The 19,554-nt window shown below is 44.0% G+C and overlaps 2 protein-coding genes and 1 non-coding gene across 4 annotated transcripts; 1 reads left to right on the top strand and 2 right to left on the bottom strand.

The window, feature by feature from the left end:
- The first annotated feature begins 808 nt into the window (after nt 1-808).
- On the top strand, nt 809-1,572 carry LOC123041428 (uncharacterized). Its single transcript, XM_044464038.1, has one exon. The coding sequence runs from the start codon at nt 917-919 to the stop codon at nt 1,388-1,390; it is 474 nt and encodes a 157-aa protein (XP_044319973.1). The 5' UTR covers nt 809-916; the 3' UTR covers nt 1,391-1,572.
- Nucleotides 1,573-4,398: 2,826 nt separating this feature from the next.
- TRNAK-UUU (transfer RNA lysine (anticodon UUU)) lies at nt 4,399-4,471 on the bottom strand. The gene has a single exon. It is a non-coding gene; the product is annotated as a tRNA-Lys (tRNA).
- Nucleotides 4,472-5,541: 1,070 nt separating this feature from the next.
- Nucleotides 5,542-11,934, bottom strand: LOC123045550 (protein FAR1-RELATED SEQUENCE 11). Of its 2 annotated transcripts, XM_044468647.1 has the most exons (4): nt 10,720-11,934; nt 10,204-10,647; nt 9,434-10,028; nt 5,542-6,047 (listed from the first exon to the last, which is right to left on the bottom strand). In XM_044468647.1, the coding sequence occupies exons 1-4, from the start codon at nt 11,656-11,658 to the stop codon at nt 6,037-6,039; spliced, it is 1,989 nt and encodes a 662-aa protein (XP_044324582.1). In that variant the 5' UTR covers nt 11,659-11,934; the 3' UTR covers nt 5,542-6,036. The 2 variants fall into 2 exon arrangements, with proteins under 2 accessions (XP_044324582.1, XP_044324581.1); XM_044468646.1 differs by lacking the exon at nt 5,542-6,047 and having other exon boundaries at nt 9,265-10,028.
- Between the last annotated feature and the right edge of the window lie 7,620 nt (nt 11,935-19,554).

The following is a 19,554-nucleotide window of genomic DNA, read 5'->3' as shown; positions in this document are numbered from 1 at the left end:
TCGGCCAACAAGCGGTGCGTGTTCTGGGTGCAGGTCCAGAACTTCGAGGGCCACATGGTGCTTGGCCGGGGGTGGAACTACTTCTGCCACCGCCACTGCATCGTCCCCGGCGACCTCGTCGTTGTGCGCACCTCAGGACTCGGACTGAAGGTTCAGATCTACAACCACGACTCATCGGTGATGTGCAGGTATTGTTGCAGCGGGCACAACTGCCATGGTGGCATCGAGCAGGCTATGTAGTTAAGTCAAGTAAGGTGTTAGTGGAGTACTTTTATGGTGTGTGGCGAGACTTGTGCTGGGAACTTGTTCATATTTTGGCCAGGAGCAGCACCCTGGCACGGAGCAGGGAAGGAGGATGCCCCTGCTCTTAATCTAGACTTATGCTATCTAGTTAAGTAGTTTGCTGTCATTTGCTTGATTGTTGTGTTAAGTTTGTTGTCATTACATTGCTTGCTTTGTTTGATCTTTCTGTTTTGCTGTTGCTGTTGTGCTGATCATGTGTGGTGGTAAGGCCACCACATTTGAATGGGGTGAGGAGAACACAAACGTTGTTTGCAACCAAACAGCTGAAGTTTGCATCTGCTCACATCCTAAGCACAAATGCGGGCAACCAAACAGCAGGGGGTAAGTGTCTCTCGATGCGATGCAGGCAACCAAACAGGTTGCATCTGCTGCATATGAGGCTGTATTTCAGCAACCAGACTGGCTAGAGATGGACATGCAATGCAACTACTATTGCAAACTGCAACTAAACACGCCCTAAAAAAATATATCAAGATTCCTCCTTTTTATTCTATCCTTCCCAAACCAAGCCCAGCTAGGACAGAGCTCCCTTGACCGGTGGCACTTTCCCATCCATCCGTCAAGAGAGAAACAACAAACGCCCAGAGCCGAAACCAAGAACAAGCAAGCCCCAATGGTCAACATGGCGGCCGCAGGCCGCAGCCGCCGCCTCCTCCTGCTCCTCCTCGGCCTGAACCTCCTCACTAGCTCCACCTCAACGGCGCCCTACGACCCTCCCACCGTGCCGGAGCTGATGGATCGGTTCGGCCTCCTGCGCGCTCTCCTCCCGAAAACCGCCCGGCGGTACCTCCTCCACTCCGACGGCTCCTTCGAGCTCTTCCTCGACGACGGCTGCGAGATCGAGGCCGGGGGCTACCGCGTCCTGTACGACATCAAGCTCTCCGGGTCCGTGGCGCCCGGGGCGGTCACGGGGCTCGAGGGCGTCCGCGTGCGCGTGCTGTTCGTCTGGGTCCCCGTCACCGGCGTCGAGGTGGGCGGCGGGGTCGTCACCCTCAGCGTCGGTCCCGTCAAGAAGTCGTTCCCTGCCGTTGGCTTCAAGGCCAGTCCGCTTTGCAGTACCGGCGCCGCCGTCGTGGATGTAGCTTAGTTTGTACTACTAGAGCAGTTAGTTTGTTGCAATTCTTAGGCCACGATTGGTGTACACTTGTACTTGTATGACGCTGGAGGAAGGAATATCGAATACGTGTGTGTATACACGGATATACATCCACACATTATATGAGCATATCTGTTGGTCAAATATATACTTTCACGCAAGTTTGTGGTTCATGGCTGGCAGGTATGGTTTGCTCCTCCGACATCTTAGTCGTGCGGGGAAGTCACATCTGGAGTTTGATAGCGTGTCTGGGATGTTGCCTTGGTTTGATTCGTTTAACGTAATGATTTCATCTTTGGTGAGCCATCTCGAAGGGCCGCAAAGTTGCATAGCAGCGATGGAGCCGCGTCAAGATCGGACGAGGAGGTGATCTGTAAAAAAAATTCGTGGCTGTTGTGGTGATGTCGGAGGCAGGTGACACGTGTTGGCGTCAAGCGCAGAGATGGTTTCTTCTGTTTTGATTGTAATTTGTTTTCATGGTTGGTGTTCCTTTGTGCAAAGACTAGTGTTGTGATGTCTTTTCAGTTTTGTCAGACCGTTGTGTATGTGACTTGAACTATTGTCTTTATGATATAAATGAGACTCATATAACCAACATATGGTTGGATGGTTAGGTGGACAGTGGTATCTCAGTCCACCAGGGTTTAAATCCCGATGCTCACATTTGTTCCTGAATTTATTTTAGGATTTCCAGCGTTGCTCTTTCAGTGGGAGGAGACGTTCCCATCAACTACGAGATGTCTTTGGTGACTTCGTCAATCTGTCAATCTCAAGTTGAAATGAAATGAGACCCATATAACTATGAAAAGAATACATACTTTCATGCAAAGCAGGTACTACTTTTGACTGGTGTTCCCCTTAGGAAGAGCAAGGAAGAAATTTTTTCCTTTTTCACCCGCGTCGCTCCACACCCTAGCCGACGTCAACTAGCCCTCTTCCTTCCCCTCGCCGCCGCCAGGCAAAGCCCGATAGGTGCTCATGGCAGCGGGGTCCTCTCTCTCCCTGGTGTGGTGGGGCTCGGCATGCGTCGGCGTCCTCGTGTGGTGGCGGAACGCTGGTCCAGGGCAATGTGGCGCCTGGGTAGCCTTGGCAGCAGCATGGGGCCTTGTCCGTGGTACGGGAGGTACTAACGGTGGTGTTGTGGGGTAGGACGTGCTCAAGGTTGTGGCGGTGGATCTACCGATCCAATCTGACATGGACGGCGCTGGCAGGCCGTCTCCGGTGGCTTTGGGCGCTGATGGTGGTGCGGTGTGATGGTGTGTCCGGCAGTGGAGGCCGCGATGACAGGCTTGACCAAGGCGTGGGTGAAGAGGGTGTGTTAGGGTGACAACACTCACTAGTGGTCGTTGCCCACCAATGAGAAAAAGGCATGTGTAGCGCATATATGGGGCATTTATTGTTGGGGAAATTTGCCCTGAAAGTTTTCAGCGAAACTGTCTGGTCGTGCTGCAAGTTCTAATTAAGCTTGAACACATTTATTTGGAAAGGATCTATCTATTATAAAAGTTCATCGATAGTAGAAAGCATCTCAAACATAATTAAAAAAATATCAAGATTCCGAGAACCGCGAACAACCATTATTGCTGCCAGAATGAGCCGTCAACACATTGTTGTTGTTGTTGTTTCGCTATCGGAGCCGACTTAACCTTGTCGATGACAGCTGTGAATATACCTGGCCAAACCTCGGGCCGGCCCGGGCTTCGGGCCGGGCCTAGCCAAGCCCGACACAAAAAACTCAGGCCCGGGCCCGGCCCGGGCCGGCCAACGGGCCTGTGTTTCTGGGCACGAGCCCGGCCCGAGCACGTAAAAGCCCGTCGGGCTTTGGGCCGGCCCGGCCCGACCTTCAGAAAATGGCAAAAATGACGGGCCCGGGCCCGGCCTGGCCCGGCCTTCGGGCTCAAAAACTAGGCCCGAGCCCGGCCTGGGGGCAGCTTCGGGTCGGGCCGGGTCGGGCTTTTTCGGGCCGGGTCAGGCTTTTTCGGGCCGGGCTTCCCATGGCCAGGACTAGCTGTGAAGTCTTCGCGCACATGTCCCTAAGGATCAGCGCCCGGGAGCTGCAATCATCGCAGTTGAACCCTTGCATAGATCTGAAGCACCTGACACCAGATCTCGCCACACGATGAAAAACCCTAACCTCACCGTCCTAAGGAGGCGACGGGAATCTACGTCAGAGCTCCATTGACTAAGTCCAAATGAACGAACTAGAGGAGGATCAAACCTGAAAAACAAGCTAGAAGAGAAGCGCCGTCATCTGCTCGAACACCGCACCTGTGAGGACTAAAATGCTCTAATCTAAACTACTAATCAAAGCGAAGGTACCGAAATTCTCCTCCCTATCATCGCCGCTAGAGCGGCAGACAAAGAGAAGACGGATTCACGGACTCACCCGGTGAAGCCTGAAGGAAATTTGCACTAGCCGTCTAAGACTAGAGGAGCAAACGAGAGGAAGCTACGTTGTGGTCTTCGGCAGGCAAATCCTATCACACATTCCCCTAGGAAAAATAGATATTGAACACCGAACACATTTGATCTCACAAGACAAACATGATCGTGGTGCAAGTATTCCCTTCATTTCTTTTTAATCTGCATATAAAATCTGTTTGAAGTCAAACTACGCAAAGTTTGATCAAATTTATCTTTAAAAAATAAACAACTAGAATACCAAACCTATACAGTATGAAAAATACATTTTATGATGTATCTGATGATATTGATTTCATATAGTGAATGTTGATAATTTTTAATATAAAATTAATCAAACTTTGCAAAGCTTGAATTTGATCAAATTTATGCGCAAACTAAAATGATACGGAGAGAGTAGTAATTAAACTTGGACACATCCGACCTCATAAGATGAACCAAAATGCAACACGTTTGTACTACCTGTTCATTAATATAAAACATTTTTATCACTTTAAAATGTGTATGTGTAATTGTAACACAAAAGCATAAAAGAAAATAAGAACGCCCTAACACCAAAATGCATAGGGAAAACTATACGCCGTCTGTGGGACCCGAACCCACGACCACATGGTTAAAAGCCATGCGCTCTACCAACTAAGCTAAGACGGCTCACGTTTTCTTTTATGCAACATGTACTTCTATAACAAAAACCAAGGGATATCAAACCGAGTTTGCAAGCACCCTGTGATCTTGCAGGCTTCCCATCTCAAGCTTGTTGGAAAATCAGCACAGCGTGATTTGTCACAGAAAATACCAAGGCTACGTTCAGTAATGATGGATTATGATAATCTCTGATAATCTCATTCGCTTCAGTAGTTTTTGCCTATTTAAGTGTTTGTTGCCTACTTTTGTGGCTAAGTTTCTACGACGAATTAATAAAATAGGAACTAGATATTAATCAATCGACTGAATTTGATTTTAGTCTCGGTCAAAATTTTATCCCGTCGGATTCAGCCATGTGCAGTTCAAGCCTTGTCTACTGTATCACTAAGCTCCCTAGGAATCGAGACCTTTCATTCAATTGAGGTCATCAATTTGGATTTGGGTCACCGATTTTGATCGGGTCGACATTCTCTCACTCAATTCTTTTAATTTGCTCTCTAATTCATAGCTCTCACATTCCATTGAGAAATTTAATATTGAATTTGGTTCATGATTTTGACCGGGTCAATAATTTTTCAAATCAATCAGAAGCAACCGGCCTATAAAACCATATCATCCCGTGCATCCTCTAATCATCTAGAAAAAAGAAACATCAACATGTGATACCGTAGCACCAATGTAGTACATGAAGCCACAGACGCAAAAACTTTCTCCACATAAGTATAAGCTAATTAGCAAACAACATAAAATCACATCGCGAAAGGCCCCATCAAAACACTGCATTATATGAATAAAAAAGCACACTACATCATCTTCCCCACTAACCAAACCAAATACTCCCTTTCCAAAATATAAGGTGTACTAGGTTATTAAAAAGTCAAATTCCTTTAACTTTGATCAAGTTTAGAAATAAAAATATCGACATCCGCAATACTAAATAAATATAATATAAAAATTCATTTCATGATGAATATAAAAAATTAGTTTGGTATTATGGATATTGATATATTTTACACAAATGTGGTCAAACTTAAAGAGGTTTGATTTCTCAAAAACTAATACACATGATATTTTAAAATAGATGAAGTAAAAAAATTATGAAAACCCAACAATATCAACGGTGCAGCAAAGCGCACCCAATCCTTCTAGTTCGATATTTACCACTCTACTAGCCCAGCGGAGGGGAGACACTAACGGATCTTTTCAATCCGAAACAACTAAAAAATAAAGGATCTTTTCGACCCGAAAGGGTTTTGGGTTTGGTCTGCCCTTTTCGTCGTTACAAGCTGATTCTTTATGATATAAACTAATAACTTGATGTCCCAAACCGACTAAACTGAAGACATGGAATTCGACAGTACAACCATCATGCTTAGATGAATACTAAAGAGCACCGAAAACAATTGATAAGCTATTCCTGTCTTGAGGTCAGCCTTAAAACGATAACACATCCCGCCTTTAAAAAATAGACGCGCTCGTCAGGTGTAGTGTCATATGCCTGAATTGGTGTTGTGCCCGTCACCCATCGCCAATGCAACCACCCTCGGGTGTTGAGCTCAAAAGCAATGTACTTACGGATTTTCTGCAGACACAAAACCGGTTATAAGTTACTACCTCTGTTCCAAAATAGATAACTCGACTTTGTACGAACTTTATACTACAGTTTTTTTTTGAGAAGAACTTTATACTACAGTTAGTACAAAGTCGAGTCATCTATTTTAAAACGCAAGGAGTATATGGTACTCCCTCTGTAAAGAAATAGTGATCTAAATGCTCTTTTTTTTTTACGGAGGGAGTAATCACTAATCAACATCCGAACAAAAGAAGAGAACCAAAAAAATCAACTAAATAAATGGAAAAGATGTTATAGACGAAATAAAACAGATGTGTTGCTCACTTGTTTCTCTGCGCAAAGTCCATACGACACCAGCATGGATTGACAAGGGAAGAATGCCGAAAGACAATGAAAACGGACAAAAAATACCGAGACCCAAAACAGAAGGATTAGAATGAAAAGTCACAAGGGGAGACTTGAAAAGTAGATTGAAGAAGTATATAATGAAGAAACAAAATGAAGAAGAAACTTACGAGATTGAAGAAACAGAAACTGGAAAAATGGTACTCCTCCGACCCATAATGAGACGGAGGGAGTAGATGATAAGTACTGAAAATTGTACTAAAGAAAACTGTGGAGACTGAGGGATCAGACAATGATGTAAGCTCAAAGAATGGGAAAATATGTAATACTAAGGAATAATGAATAACTGAAGAAATAAATGATAACTGAACCAGATAAAACATGACTGAGAGAACTGTACTAACTAAAGTTAAAGGCTAAACCGTAGAAACTGAACCACCGCAAACTTAACAGTAACAAGGATAAACTGAACAAAGTAAATCAAACCGAAGATAGTCTCGTATGACTACTTGTTGCGTTCTATCCCATAGACATAGAAAAGAATACTCATGAAAAAAATGGAGGACTGAATACTGAAGAAGAATGAAACACTGAAGAAGAAATGATACCCAAACCAAAGACAGTAAAAAAAACTGACAAAATGGACAGCCAGAACCATGTTTAAATTAGGTACACTACTCATGTTTAAATTAGAGGCATGCATGCATCAACATAATACTTCACGCTATACCTAAATGGACAACCAGAGCTACCTACCCTTCCAAAACCTAGAGTCTGAAAAAATTCTACAGAGTGAAACTAGTTAGATTCTTTCAATCTTTCAGAGAAAGGTTGGATGATACCCCTAGCCTGGGGAAAGGAGGAAAAAAATGAGATAAAAGCATGCGGGGTTCTGCTCCAAAAGGCTAAAACACAGCCTTGTATGTGTGCACTGAAAATCCAAAACTGAGTGAATGAAAGAACAAAATAATAGACAAATTGGCTAAAGAGGAAATAAGGGGTTGAGAGAAATACTAAACAGGAATGAGCAAACTGAAGAGAACCAAATAAAAAAGAAATAAAGTGAGTGATGGCACTCTTGTTTATAGACTGAAAACTGAAGATTAACTGATATATTACCTCCGTTCCAAAAAACGTCTTACATTATGGGACGGAGGGAGTATCTAGTAGATACATCCGTATCTAGACAGATCTAAGACAAGCTTTTCGGGACGGAGGGAGTACTGAAGAAGATAAGGCAAACTAAATTAAAACTGAATATAGAAAATTAGAAAATTCCATAGATATGTTGACTTAATGAACAATGAGCATAAAGGACTGAATATTAACTAAATAAAAAGTAACTGCATAGAACAAAAACAAACAGAATAATGCTACACGTGAAATTCTGAAAATAAGAGGTCATTGTCCTAAGTCCTAACTACAAGAGCCGTGGGAAAAAGATCTCACTAACCGAAGAATGAATAATGAAACATGAGACTGAAAATCAAATGCACAAGTAAAATTGAACAATTGAACACCGACTAAATGAAAAGAAACTGTACAGGCAAGGGAACTAAAGATTGACTGAAAAAGACTGATAACAAATTGAGAAAAATACACACTGAAGAAAAAAGTACATGCCGAGGGGCTAAAAAGTAAACTGAAGACTGACAAGAAATATTGATGATGTCATGTTAGTGCAAAACTAACCACTCACTTTAGCTATGAATCAGTATAGATAATTAGGGGCAACAAAATAGCTACAGAAATTCGGAAGAGAAAAAACTTGCAGAGCCAGAGGTAGCTTGCCTCATTGATTGGTAATCTAATACTCCCTCTGTAGGGAGTACATTTTATGAAGAAGATTGTTGTGTGCGAAGTTGGTTTCATTTAGAGCAGGTGAGGGCTCCATGATTGTCTAAAATAAAATTTATGAAGAATAGGCAGAAAAACAGATATGGATCTGTGCAACACAATGGAGAGATAGATGACAGAGAACATCACATGAAGATATGATTCTTACCTCAAACACAAATTTTATTATGACATGCTCTTGTAAACACAGCATAACTCAGCAAAAGCAAATATAAGTATACACATGCAAATTTTGCTCTCCTAAGATGAAATGAAGATTTTAGTAGCGCAAACAGTGGTACCAAAGAAAAAACAGTAGTGTATAATGACATGCAAAATTCTGTAACCATTCACCGGTGGTGGTGTTCTGAAAAAGCTAGAGCTCAACTAACTAATACCCCAAATGCTTTTTTGAAAGCCTGATCACATCAAGAAAACTAGGTTGGGAAACCTGACCACCTCAAGCATCTGGTTCCGGTTTAAATTCAGATAAGCATACAAACATGTCCACTTCTAGCATAGCACTTGACATAAATCGATGAGAATACACAGAGCTGGCTACTCTACATACAAGCAGATCATGTACAGAACAGCTCCCTACCGATTTCCTGAAACCCCTGGTCTCCACACAAACCACACCCCAACACAGACCTCAACCGTGTCAAGTACTAATAGATCCAAACCGGCTGATTTTTTTTCAGGAAATCAGTGCACGGAGACTACCTCGCTGCCACCGGTCAGCCCCTCCCCTCCATCTCCACCTCTCTCTCCCCCAACTAGCAGCTCGCCCCTATCTCCTGGGCTGGGGACAGAGACGAAACTGATGAAGTGACACGCATAGGAAAATCCAGAAAGAGAAGACACCAAGCCCTCTCCACCCCCCCCCCCCCAACCCGGGTCAGTCATTTGGGAAAACACTGAAACCCACACCCCGTAAAAAACCACGAATATAAAAACCCGAAACCAAGAAAGACGGATGCTTTCAGAATCACGCGCTGAGATGTGCGCCTTCAGATCTAATGGCCCCAAAATTTGACTGAGTACGAAATCAAAATCAGTCTATTGAAATTTAGCAAAAATGATCAAATAAACCATACGGTTCAGTAACTGCAAACTGAGCCTAAATACTTGTAAAGAACTGGCTGGACAGTTCAAAATGGTCGCCCCTTGGAAAGCTACCAAAATCAGTCACCGCTGCTGACGAACACTATCACCTGAAACATTCGCCACAACAGGTTGCTGCCTTATCCGGGACAGTAGGACAGAGACCTCCTGTGTTGCGAGATCCATCCGTTCCTCCGATTTGCCTGCTTCGCTCACCAGAACTGAGACCATGGACTGGAGCGCTTTCACCCTTTCATATGATCTGCCATGATCAGGAGCGCCAATCAATGACTTGGAATGTTGTGGCTGGGTTCTATGCCATCGGACAGGAAGGTAATGGTCCGGGATCTGAAAGTAGTTTAGCGTTGTGAGCACACGGAGGGCATGCCGGCAGAGGATCCCTGATGACTCAAACATTTGGCAGCTGCAAGAAATTAGCTCCTCCTTTTGGTTCCATGTGACATTGCAACCGCCATCTGTCTTGGTATGGTGCCGGACAAGAAAAGCATTCCCTTCCAAGTGGAAGTATGCATAATGAGCAGCCTCTACAAGCTCATCCTGTAGCTTATAGAATGCATACGGGGTGAAAACAGCTGCAGCATGTCCTTCCACTGGAGCTGCCGTCTTGAGAATTGTATTTTCCAAGCTTTGTTGCGCTATTTGTTGTTCCCCAGCTTGATCTTTGTAGTCAACAACTACCGCAACCTATGTAAAAAAATGAACACTATTATATTACTCTTTTACTTTGCACAAAGTTGGCTTGCAGCAAACTATAATGAACTCAACAGGAGCAGTAGTGACTGGTGAAAGGGTATCACAATTTTTCTTACAAGGGGCAAAAAATACTTGGCATTTGGTAAACATGAGATGAAATGGTCACCTGCTCAATGAAGTGGGATAGGCATGTCTGGGCGCTCAACAACCGCTGAATGAAATCCTTTATTTTTGAAATTCCCGGCAAAGCAGCCAGCCCTGCCGAAAAATGTCCTCCCAAATATGGCGATGCCCAAAGCTTCCGTGATGCAAATAAGCTAGCAATGTGCCTATTTCCATGTAATCCATAGCAGCTCACCATGTCACTCCATCCAAGATCGAAGTCCATTGTGCTTTCCATGTTGTTCAGCCTATAGAACTCGTTTTCCCAGTCATTATAGTGTCTCCCGAGAACTGCATTGAACCAAGATGGGAACCTTAATGCAATAAGCCCGATGGAGAGGGCATGCTTTGTATTTGGTAGCTCCTTTTGAACTGCTTCTTTGAGATACATATTTTGATCAGTCAATATTGTCTGTGGAGCTTTTCTGTTCATGAAGTTGAGAAATACCTGTCAACAAGAAAGACTTTCTAAGAGAACGGTTGTAAAGAGGACCACGAGTTTTTCACCCTCAATGGTTACCTGTAATGCCCATGTGAAGGATTGCAGATTTCCCTCCCTCAGAAGCGCGCAACTGAAGAAGCAAGGCATCCCATGATTGTTCATTCCAATCCAAATACCCAGTGTCATGTCAATAGAAGTTAGCCGATGAGTGGTGTCAAATACAACAGCATCACCAAATACCTCGTAAGACTGGATCGATGATGCGTACGACCAGGCAATATTCTCAAGGCAGTTGCTCGCGTCTTTGGTGTAGTCATACTTGAAATTGGGATCCTTCTCCTTAACATTTCTGCACATCTTAAGCAGGTCGACAATCTCATCCTCCTGGTCGAACCTCCTGAAGGAGTGTATGAGATTTCTCACATCCTTATCAGTAAATGGGAGATTCCCAGGCTGGACGCACTTCTCCAGCTCCATTATCCTCATCATCTGCTGCACAGAGATCCCAGATTTTGCAAACACCAAGATCCTGTCTCTGTCCGAGTCGGAGATGACACGGTACGCCGGCAGAAAGCGAACTTCATCCTGCCGGAGGAGCTCATGATTGTGGTGGTTAGAGAACCCCGTGACTCGCCACTCCAGACCACCTGCTCCCGCATCCCTACCAATGCGTAGGTACGCCTGGCACCCGCAGCGGGAGGACTTCCTGTTCCTCTGCTGCTTGGCGCCGTCGTCGAAGGGCTTCGCTGGCGTGTTGCCGGCGCGGTGGCACACGAAGTACCGCCGGGTCAGCCCCTTGCCCACGCCGTCCTTCCCCTCCGTACGGTGCCGCCGGATCGAGAACCCGCACTGCTTTGCGAACCCGCTGTAGAGCTCGTACGCCGCCTCGTGTGTCGGGAACCGCTGCCCTATGTACGGGACGGAGTCGTCCGCCTCTGCCGCCGCCGTCTCCAGCGAGATCCTCCTCTCGTTGGGAGAGTCCCTCTCTCCCTCCTCCCCGCTGCTGGGTCTTTCCATGGGGACACACGCTGCTCTAGAGGATCGCCGCCGTAAAACTCCAGAACAGATACGGCCAGCGGAGGCAGATCACGACGAAATGGGTTGAGAGAGGCGTAATACAAAGGGGGCATAGACTTTTGAGATGACGACGGTGGTCGGTAGTCTTCGCAAGAGAACCCGGCGACGGTGAGCGGCGGAGGTTCTCCGGCGACAGGAACTGCGGCGCAGACCTACAGGTGGGAATGGATCTATCACAAGGCGAACAGTTTTTTTTTTTTTTTTTTGGCGACAGGCGAACTGTGTGGAGTAATGTCGTGATGCATCCCGGCCTGAAGGAGAATAGTACACATTTTTATTACTAGGTAATTGCCCGTGTGTTGCACCGGGATCTAAGTATTTTAGAGGTTCATTATCAACCGTGCAAAAATATATCTTTCATAATTCTCATCCATATTAAGTAACATTATGGACTAACATTGTTTATTGACCTTACAGGCTGATCAACAATAACCCCTATTCATTGCAGTCTAAACATGTTGCTGCAACTAAGCTTTACTTTTTACCGCATTTCATTTTTCAGAACCTAAAATGGATACAGAACATTAGTCCAAATGTATGGAAGTGGTTTTTTTTAACACAATTGTCCCTTTTTTTAATAGTTTCATCCCCTGCTACTGCAACATTTATAAATTCATTCTTGAAATAATAAAAGGTAAGAGTCTGACCAAGCGAAAATCCCTTCAACACAAGAGCCTGTAACAAATATTAAAAACTAATTTAGATGGTTACCTCACAAAAGTCACCTTCGATATAACTTCAGGAGATAACTTTGTACAATTTTGGCCTACACGGAAGAGAAAAAGCTCATGTAACCAAGTATCATGAACAAAATGATTCCTATTTATCTCAGTTCCGAATGTAAACAGATATCAATTCATCGAGATTTAAGTGAATGATAACCCTTAAATCTATGTACATATCAGTTTTTGGCGAGTTTGAATGCCGACTCACATTTATTATACATCTGAAAAATAGAATGTGAGTTTCATTTCCGTTTATACGACAACACTTGTAGAAAAGGAACAACCAAAAGAGAAAACACAGAAAAAAAAACTTGAAGAAGCACATGCAGGCAATAATCCCATCGAAGGTAACCATATTAGTGCTAGTGCAGAATAATTTGCTCCTCATTCCTGAATGAAGAAGTTGCAATAAATCTTTCCCCTGAAGATAACCATAGTAATTTTATCACTCAGTTAAGTACTTGATCAAGGACCACATGGCATGTGCAGCCACATGCACGAGGCCGATGGACTGGCTAATTGCACTTGCAGTCAAGATGACATGTATGTGTTCGTGCACCGCGCTTGTTGTATGCATGAACCCTTTTTACCTGATGATCTCTACCTATCTAACAGCCATGCACGAACAACTAATTTCACCATGCGGAGGGCGGGAGCAACCAGATTGAGTTTACCTGCGTGGAGAAGGTGGTGGTAGTACGAGCCAAAATTTTGAAGACTATCATCAGTGAGGGAAGTTGGAGGAACGACGCCGTCATGCTGAGGGAGGAGCGCTGGTCAGGGAGTATACCTCGGCTTCAACCCCGTACACCTCGAGCGTCCGGATCCTGTGTTGCTGCTGGTCCGATGGCATAAGAGGGGTGGAGAACTCGGATGCCCGCGCCGCCGTCGTCGAGGGCAGCTGCTTCCGCCGCGGCACGCGCCTGGCCCAGATCCCCTCGGGCTCGCAACCGGGGAGCGCAGTGGCCGACGCCTTCGCGAAACTGTTACCCGTCACCGTCGCCGCTGCTCTGGAGGCATGGAAACCCTTACGGGGATGCGACTGGGGCAATAGATGATGGTTTGAGGAGCGGGCCAGGATATGGACTTTCTTTCTTAACGCACCAAAGTCGGTCTGAGGAAAAAACCGGGAAAAAAAACCCAGGTGGAATGATGATGTGGGGTGGGAGGAACGATGCGGGGAGCGAGTCGGACGAAACGGGTTGACATAAGAGAGGAGAGGGAATCTTACGTTTCTTTTAGATAAGTAGAGATTTCATAAAAATAATCTGAAATGCATTTATATTAATAAAATTTAAAGAGAAAATGGATAATAAAACAAGAAGCGAAAAACGAAAAAATATATAAAAAAGGCAAAATAATCCGATCTAGTTGAGCACAGGTGCCTAGCCCACCCAGGAGGCAGCTCATGGGTGTCGTGATCTTATTTGCCTTAATTCACATTCTTACCTTGACATATTGTCGCTGTAACACGCACCAAAAACATTAATGGTATAACTCATTTCTTCTGACTATGTGCCTTTGAATAGTTTTTTGACAAATTTTCTCCAAGATTTTCTGTTGGTTTTTGTTTCATTTTTCCACTTAATTTCTATAGGTTCCTCATTGTTTTATATGTGAGATTTTTCTCTGTTTTTTCTGTTATTTTTTAATGGTTCTTCATCTTTTCTCTTTTTAGTAAATAAACATTATTAGGAAAAAATTAAAAGCTTAACCATTTTTAAAATCCATGAATAATATTCTAGAATTCATTAACATTTTTCCAAAACTATGTGTGTTCTTCTCTAGACGTCGAACATTTTTTGGGAGCTTGTACATGTTTTTTAAGCGAGAGCGAGAGTTATCATTTTTCATATCGAGTAACTTTGTGTCGTTCAGAGGTTCTAAACGAAAGGAAAACACGTCAGAGGGTCCAGATGAGATATGCTTGATAGATCTGAACAAATTTAAGTTAAACTATCCTCAAGGCCAACGCGCTAGTGGAGATGCTCCACATGGCCGGCGTCTGGATGATACATGCCATCGAGTCATGCCTGACCTTCTTGGTCGGTCTTCGCAGCGGTGGCAGCGACTTGGGCCGACGCGCGGGCGGAGATGCTCCTCATAGCTGGCATCTGGATCCATGCCATCGATAAATTCTCGAGCTTCTCAATCGTTCCTCGCATCGGTGGTGGTGACCACGGAGCCGCCGAGCGACAGTTGGTGGGGGCCAGGGCTAACGCATGCTATGAGGGCTATTTTTGTTTTGAGCCATGTAGAACAAATCATAATCTTCATACTCATGTAACTATGCAATTTGAGAGTTTTTCATCCAAAAAGGATTTGGTATTGAAACTCAGTTCAGAGAACAGCCAAACAAACACATTCATATTCATTCTCGTTTCAGTTTCCTTACTGAATTGGTATTCCAACCAATTAAATACGAAGCCCTTCACTGACCCCATCTTAGAAGCTCCAATCAGGCACCATTCGTAAGATCGTAACTGTACTAGATATCTTTTTTTGTGAAAATATATCTCAATGTGATTTGTTATCACAAAACCATAGGAATTTATCCTTAATGTCGCTGGACCATTCTTCTTATTTTCCACGGGTCGAAAACAATTTCCAACATAGTATCTCTTGGACTAAAACTGATCAACACTTAAAAGAGAATGTTAGGCTTTTTAATATTGTTGTCATTAATTATCAAAACCCACTATGTGGGCCTAGATACATTTTCGGAATGATACACCAGACAAACAAGGAGAGAGGGAGGGGGAAGGAAAGCCGTATGAACTCAAACTAACATTCACGCACAAGCTGCAAGGTGTAAAGGGAGAGCAAACTTACATAACTTCCTTAGTTCCATAACATATTCCACATGATTCTTTTGAGAAGTCAAACTTCATAAAATTTTATCAAATTTATAGAAAATATATAAACATCTATAATAATATCACGAGACATATTTTACAATGTATTTATTTGGAATTATTGTTGATATTATTCTAAATAAACTTGATCAGATTTTTATAAGGTTTGTCTTTTGAAAAAAAACTATATTATGAAATGGGGCAATTGTCATTTTCTATCAATAACTCAAATACACTATATTGAAATGGATGTATGAGAATTTTTTTATTAGGTAATGCCATCATGACACACTTTATTGCATCAAATAAAGGTTGCATTGTTTATAATGTCTGAAACAATAAAAAAGGGGGTCATCGTCCCAAAACAAAGCTATCTTAGACTCAAATGTATACTTAGCTATATTGTGTGCCACTCTATTTGCATTCCGAGGACAATACACGACGGATATGAGACCAATTCTAAAACCTCTATGAAACTTACCCGGCAGGATGTCAATGTATGGATTCCAGATCTCCACCCTTCTCGTGATGCTTGAATAACTTCCAATGGATCCGATTCAACAATAACATTGATGCAGCCTAGGCCCTCAACAAGTTCCAAGCCTCTCTGCACCGTGATTGCTTCCACAACCAATGCACTCAAGAGGTTAGTTGGCAGACAAGAATTACTAGCTACACCATGGTCATATTCATTTTGAAGATTGTTGATTGATGATATGGACATATTTACTAACAATATGCGAGTGCCCGACTCCGGCGAGGGAGGGGCGATGACGGCGGCGCGCCTTCGGCTCGCTTCAGTGCTTGTAGTCGACGCTAGGTGGTCTGAATTAGGATGTAATTTTTATTATTTCTGATGTTCGTTGTACTGCCATGATTGAAGATGAATAGAGCGGAAGTTTTTTCGAAAAAAATATGCGAGTTATTAGAGTGATTAGAGCATCTACAGTCGAAGTTGCCTAATCTGGGCCCCTATATGTCTACGGACATGCCCGCGGATAGTGACCGGACGGACCTGGAATGACCACATCTGCGACCACAATATCTACTTTCTGAACATCAAATACATGCATACACATGCACGTCAATCATCGCGACCAAACAATGTGTAGTGCACACAAATACAAAATTATATGTACTAAAGAATACATAACCGAATCATAGTACAAACATAAAAATTGTTCATAGTGCATAATTAAAAAATTAAAGCAAAGTTTACTGAATTCCATGGATCCACATATGCTCCACAAGATCATTGAGAAGTTGCATATGCACCTGTTGATCTTGCAGTTGTCGATGCATCTCCAAAAAGTTGGCAATATGCTTCGCCTCTTGTTCCGGGAGGCGGACCTGAACACCGGGCTTCTCAAAATCATGTCCGCGGGTTGCCCCTTCACCCACATCCTCCACAATCATGTTGTATAAGATTACACAACGTGCCATGGCCTGCCAAAGTGTATCCGCTTCCCACATCATTGTAGCTCCACGAACAATACCCTAACGAGTTTGGAGCACTATGAATGCCCTTTCCACATCCTTCCTAGTTGCCTCTTTCATTATTGCAAAAGTAACTTTGTTTGTTTTCATGGGCATTAGATATGGTGTTCACAAACACCACTCATTGAGGATAAATACCATCGGCAAGGATATCCCATATTGTAGTTGAGCATGTTGACGGTGTAGTTGTACGGTGGAGCTTCCCCATCACAATGTCTCTTGAACAAAGGAGATCGTTGGAGCATATTGATGTCATTGCACGAACCAGACTTGCCAAAGAAAGCATGTCATATCCATAAGTCCTTCGATGCCATTGCTTCAAGTATGATGGTTGCTTCTTTGATGCAACTTTGGTATTGCCACAAACCTTTTAGGCATTTCTTTCATTGCCAATGCATGCAATCAAGAATCAACTAAACACAATATACTTGGGAATCCTCCTCCTTCTCCAATTGCCAACATTTTTTCTGTGTCCTCCATAGTTGACACTCTCAGGTACTCTGGTCCAAACACCTTCGCCACAGTGCATGCAAACTCCACCATATCGTTCATGATTGTGGTCTCTCAAATCTAGATTTTGGTATGAATTGCATGTGCGGCCTTACCATAAGCAATCATCTAGAGAGCAGCCATGCATTTCTGTAAAGGAGGGAAAGAAAATTGTTGCAACAATCCTTCCTTGGCTTGAAATTATCACGAGCCTTCCCCACGACAGTCACTACGCGCAAGAACAAATTCCTGCTCATCCGGAAGCGGCGTGAAAGAAACCTTCATGGTATGTTGGCTCCATTGTAAAGTAGTCCATGTACAGAAGTCGTGCACCAGCAATCCTATCCCAGGGAGTAACTCTTTGGCCTTTATGGAACCCTTGAAGTTGAGCACGTGCTCCTCTGCCTTCTCCATCTTCTCTTGGATGCCCATCATCATCATTTCAGCATCGTCGTCGCCCGAATCAGACGAATCGATGAACTCGCTAAATATGAATTCATCAAGGTCGGTGTTTCCATAGCCATCATTCCACGACGAAGATGCCATCGTTAACCTATAATTGATCAAAAGAATAAAAACCCCGTCTTGGACATTTACACGAACACATAGAGCGCGAGGAGTATATCCGGGAGTTAGACGTACTGGGGCGGTGTCCGATGGCGGCTACCTTAACCGGTTGCAGCATGGTCGACGGCGGTGTGGGTTGGGCCCTCCGGTGGGGAAGTTGTCGGTTGGGGACGACGGTGGAACTATGGTGATGGGTGTGTGGACGAGGGAGAAAAGAGAAGAGGAAGAGGGTTGGACGACGGAGAGGGGGGTGGGGGGGCGAAGATATGCGATTAAGCGCGGGCTCTTACAGGCAGTCCTACGTGGCGGACGCATCCGGGCGTTCCCATATCCGCCCCAGATATGGACCGTGTATGGGGAATATCGGTCAGTCCCGATGTTTGGGTCGAAGTTGCAAGATCTGGTTGGGTGTTAATTTTGCATTCGGGCAGTGACCGTGCAGCCCTTCTGGGGGCGGATATGGAGTCCGGTTGTAGATGCTCTTAAAGCAAACTTCCATAACCAATAGTACATTACATAACCATAACTAATGCTTTAGCGTTATGGTAGTAGTTTGTAACTAGCTGAACCGCATGAGTTTTCTAATGAAAATCAGAAGGGAAGGCCCTTCTTATGTTAAAAAAAAATTGAAATATAACTGGTTATGTACCTCGGGGCTCATAATTTTATGTGCTGATGCTTGAAGGACCCGTGCAACATGCTTAGCATGGGAAACGCTAAATATTTAGCTTGTCTCAATATTTACTTTTTGCGGGTAAGAAAAAATATTAGCTTATCAGGAGTAATATTTTGATTATCAGATCAAAGTCTCAGGATATAACACATAAATAACATGATCTGACATCCGGATTATAATTTATAAGAATGAAAAAAAAAATCCAGATCTATTGATAGGAATAGGTTGATTTTGTGTTCTTGTAAATATGAAGCTTATCTGGTTAGCAATTTAGCTTATCTGATCATCAATAATAAACCGTGTTATACGCGCGCGTAGTCAAGGAGGACGTGCGACGGGTGAAACCATGTGAAATCTTGTGCTCGAGATACGCATATGCACGACACTTGCACTTCGGTGCATCCAATGGCCGAACAATATTTCTTTAAAAAAATGGCGATCGGTACACGATCTTTCTAGTTGCGAGGCCGGCCGGCCAGATCCATGATAAAGGCTCACACAGCGGCAAACAATAACAGATCCTCCGGAGAACCTTCGTTTGCGAAATGGCAATTTTCTTTTTGACAGGTCGAAATGGCCAAGTTGCTGCACGGGGTCACAACAACCGTATCTCCATGGGGATCGCCAACACCGATGAGATCACAGCTAGTCTATCTCCACGAGACCATGGCTCCATGTGCATGGATGGCCAGGGTGTGCGAGTGCAAACCGATGCATTGTAGCCAGTCTAGGTTCTGGTCCTCGGAGGGGCACATGGCAACGCGCGGCAGGCCAGCACCTCGTACCACAGCTGACGGGTCCAGTTAAACAGGCACTTGACCTGCTTGCTTAATTGTCAAATTTTTTTTTGAGGGGTGGCTTAGTTGTCAATTAATCGAGAAATATGGCTACTCAAAGTTGAGCTCGAGAGGACCCGGCCGGCCGAACCTCTTAGCTAGATTTTTTTTTTCGAAAAGGAGGTTATTCCCCGACCTCTGCATCAGAACGATGCATGCGATCATCTTATTAAAAAGCAAAAAAGTTCAGC

The sequence above is a fragment of the Triticum aestivum genome, chromosome 2B, assembly GCF_018294505.1.
Source record: "Triticum aestivum cultivar Chinese Spring chromosome 2B, IWGSC CS RefSeq v2.1, whole genome shotgun sequence".
NCBI lineage: Eukaryota > Viridiplantae > Streptophyta > Magnoliopsida > Poales > Poaceae > Triticum > Triticum aestivum.
The sequence above is the reverse complement of the archived record's forward strand: the minus strand, read 5'-3'. Positions and strand labels throughout refer to the sequence as shown.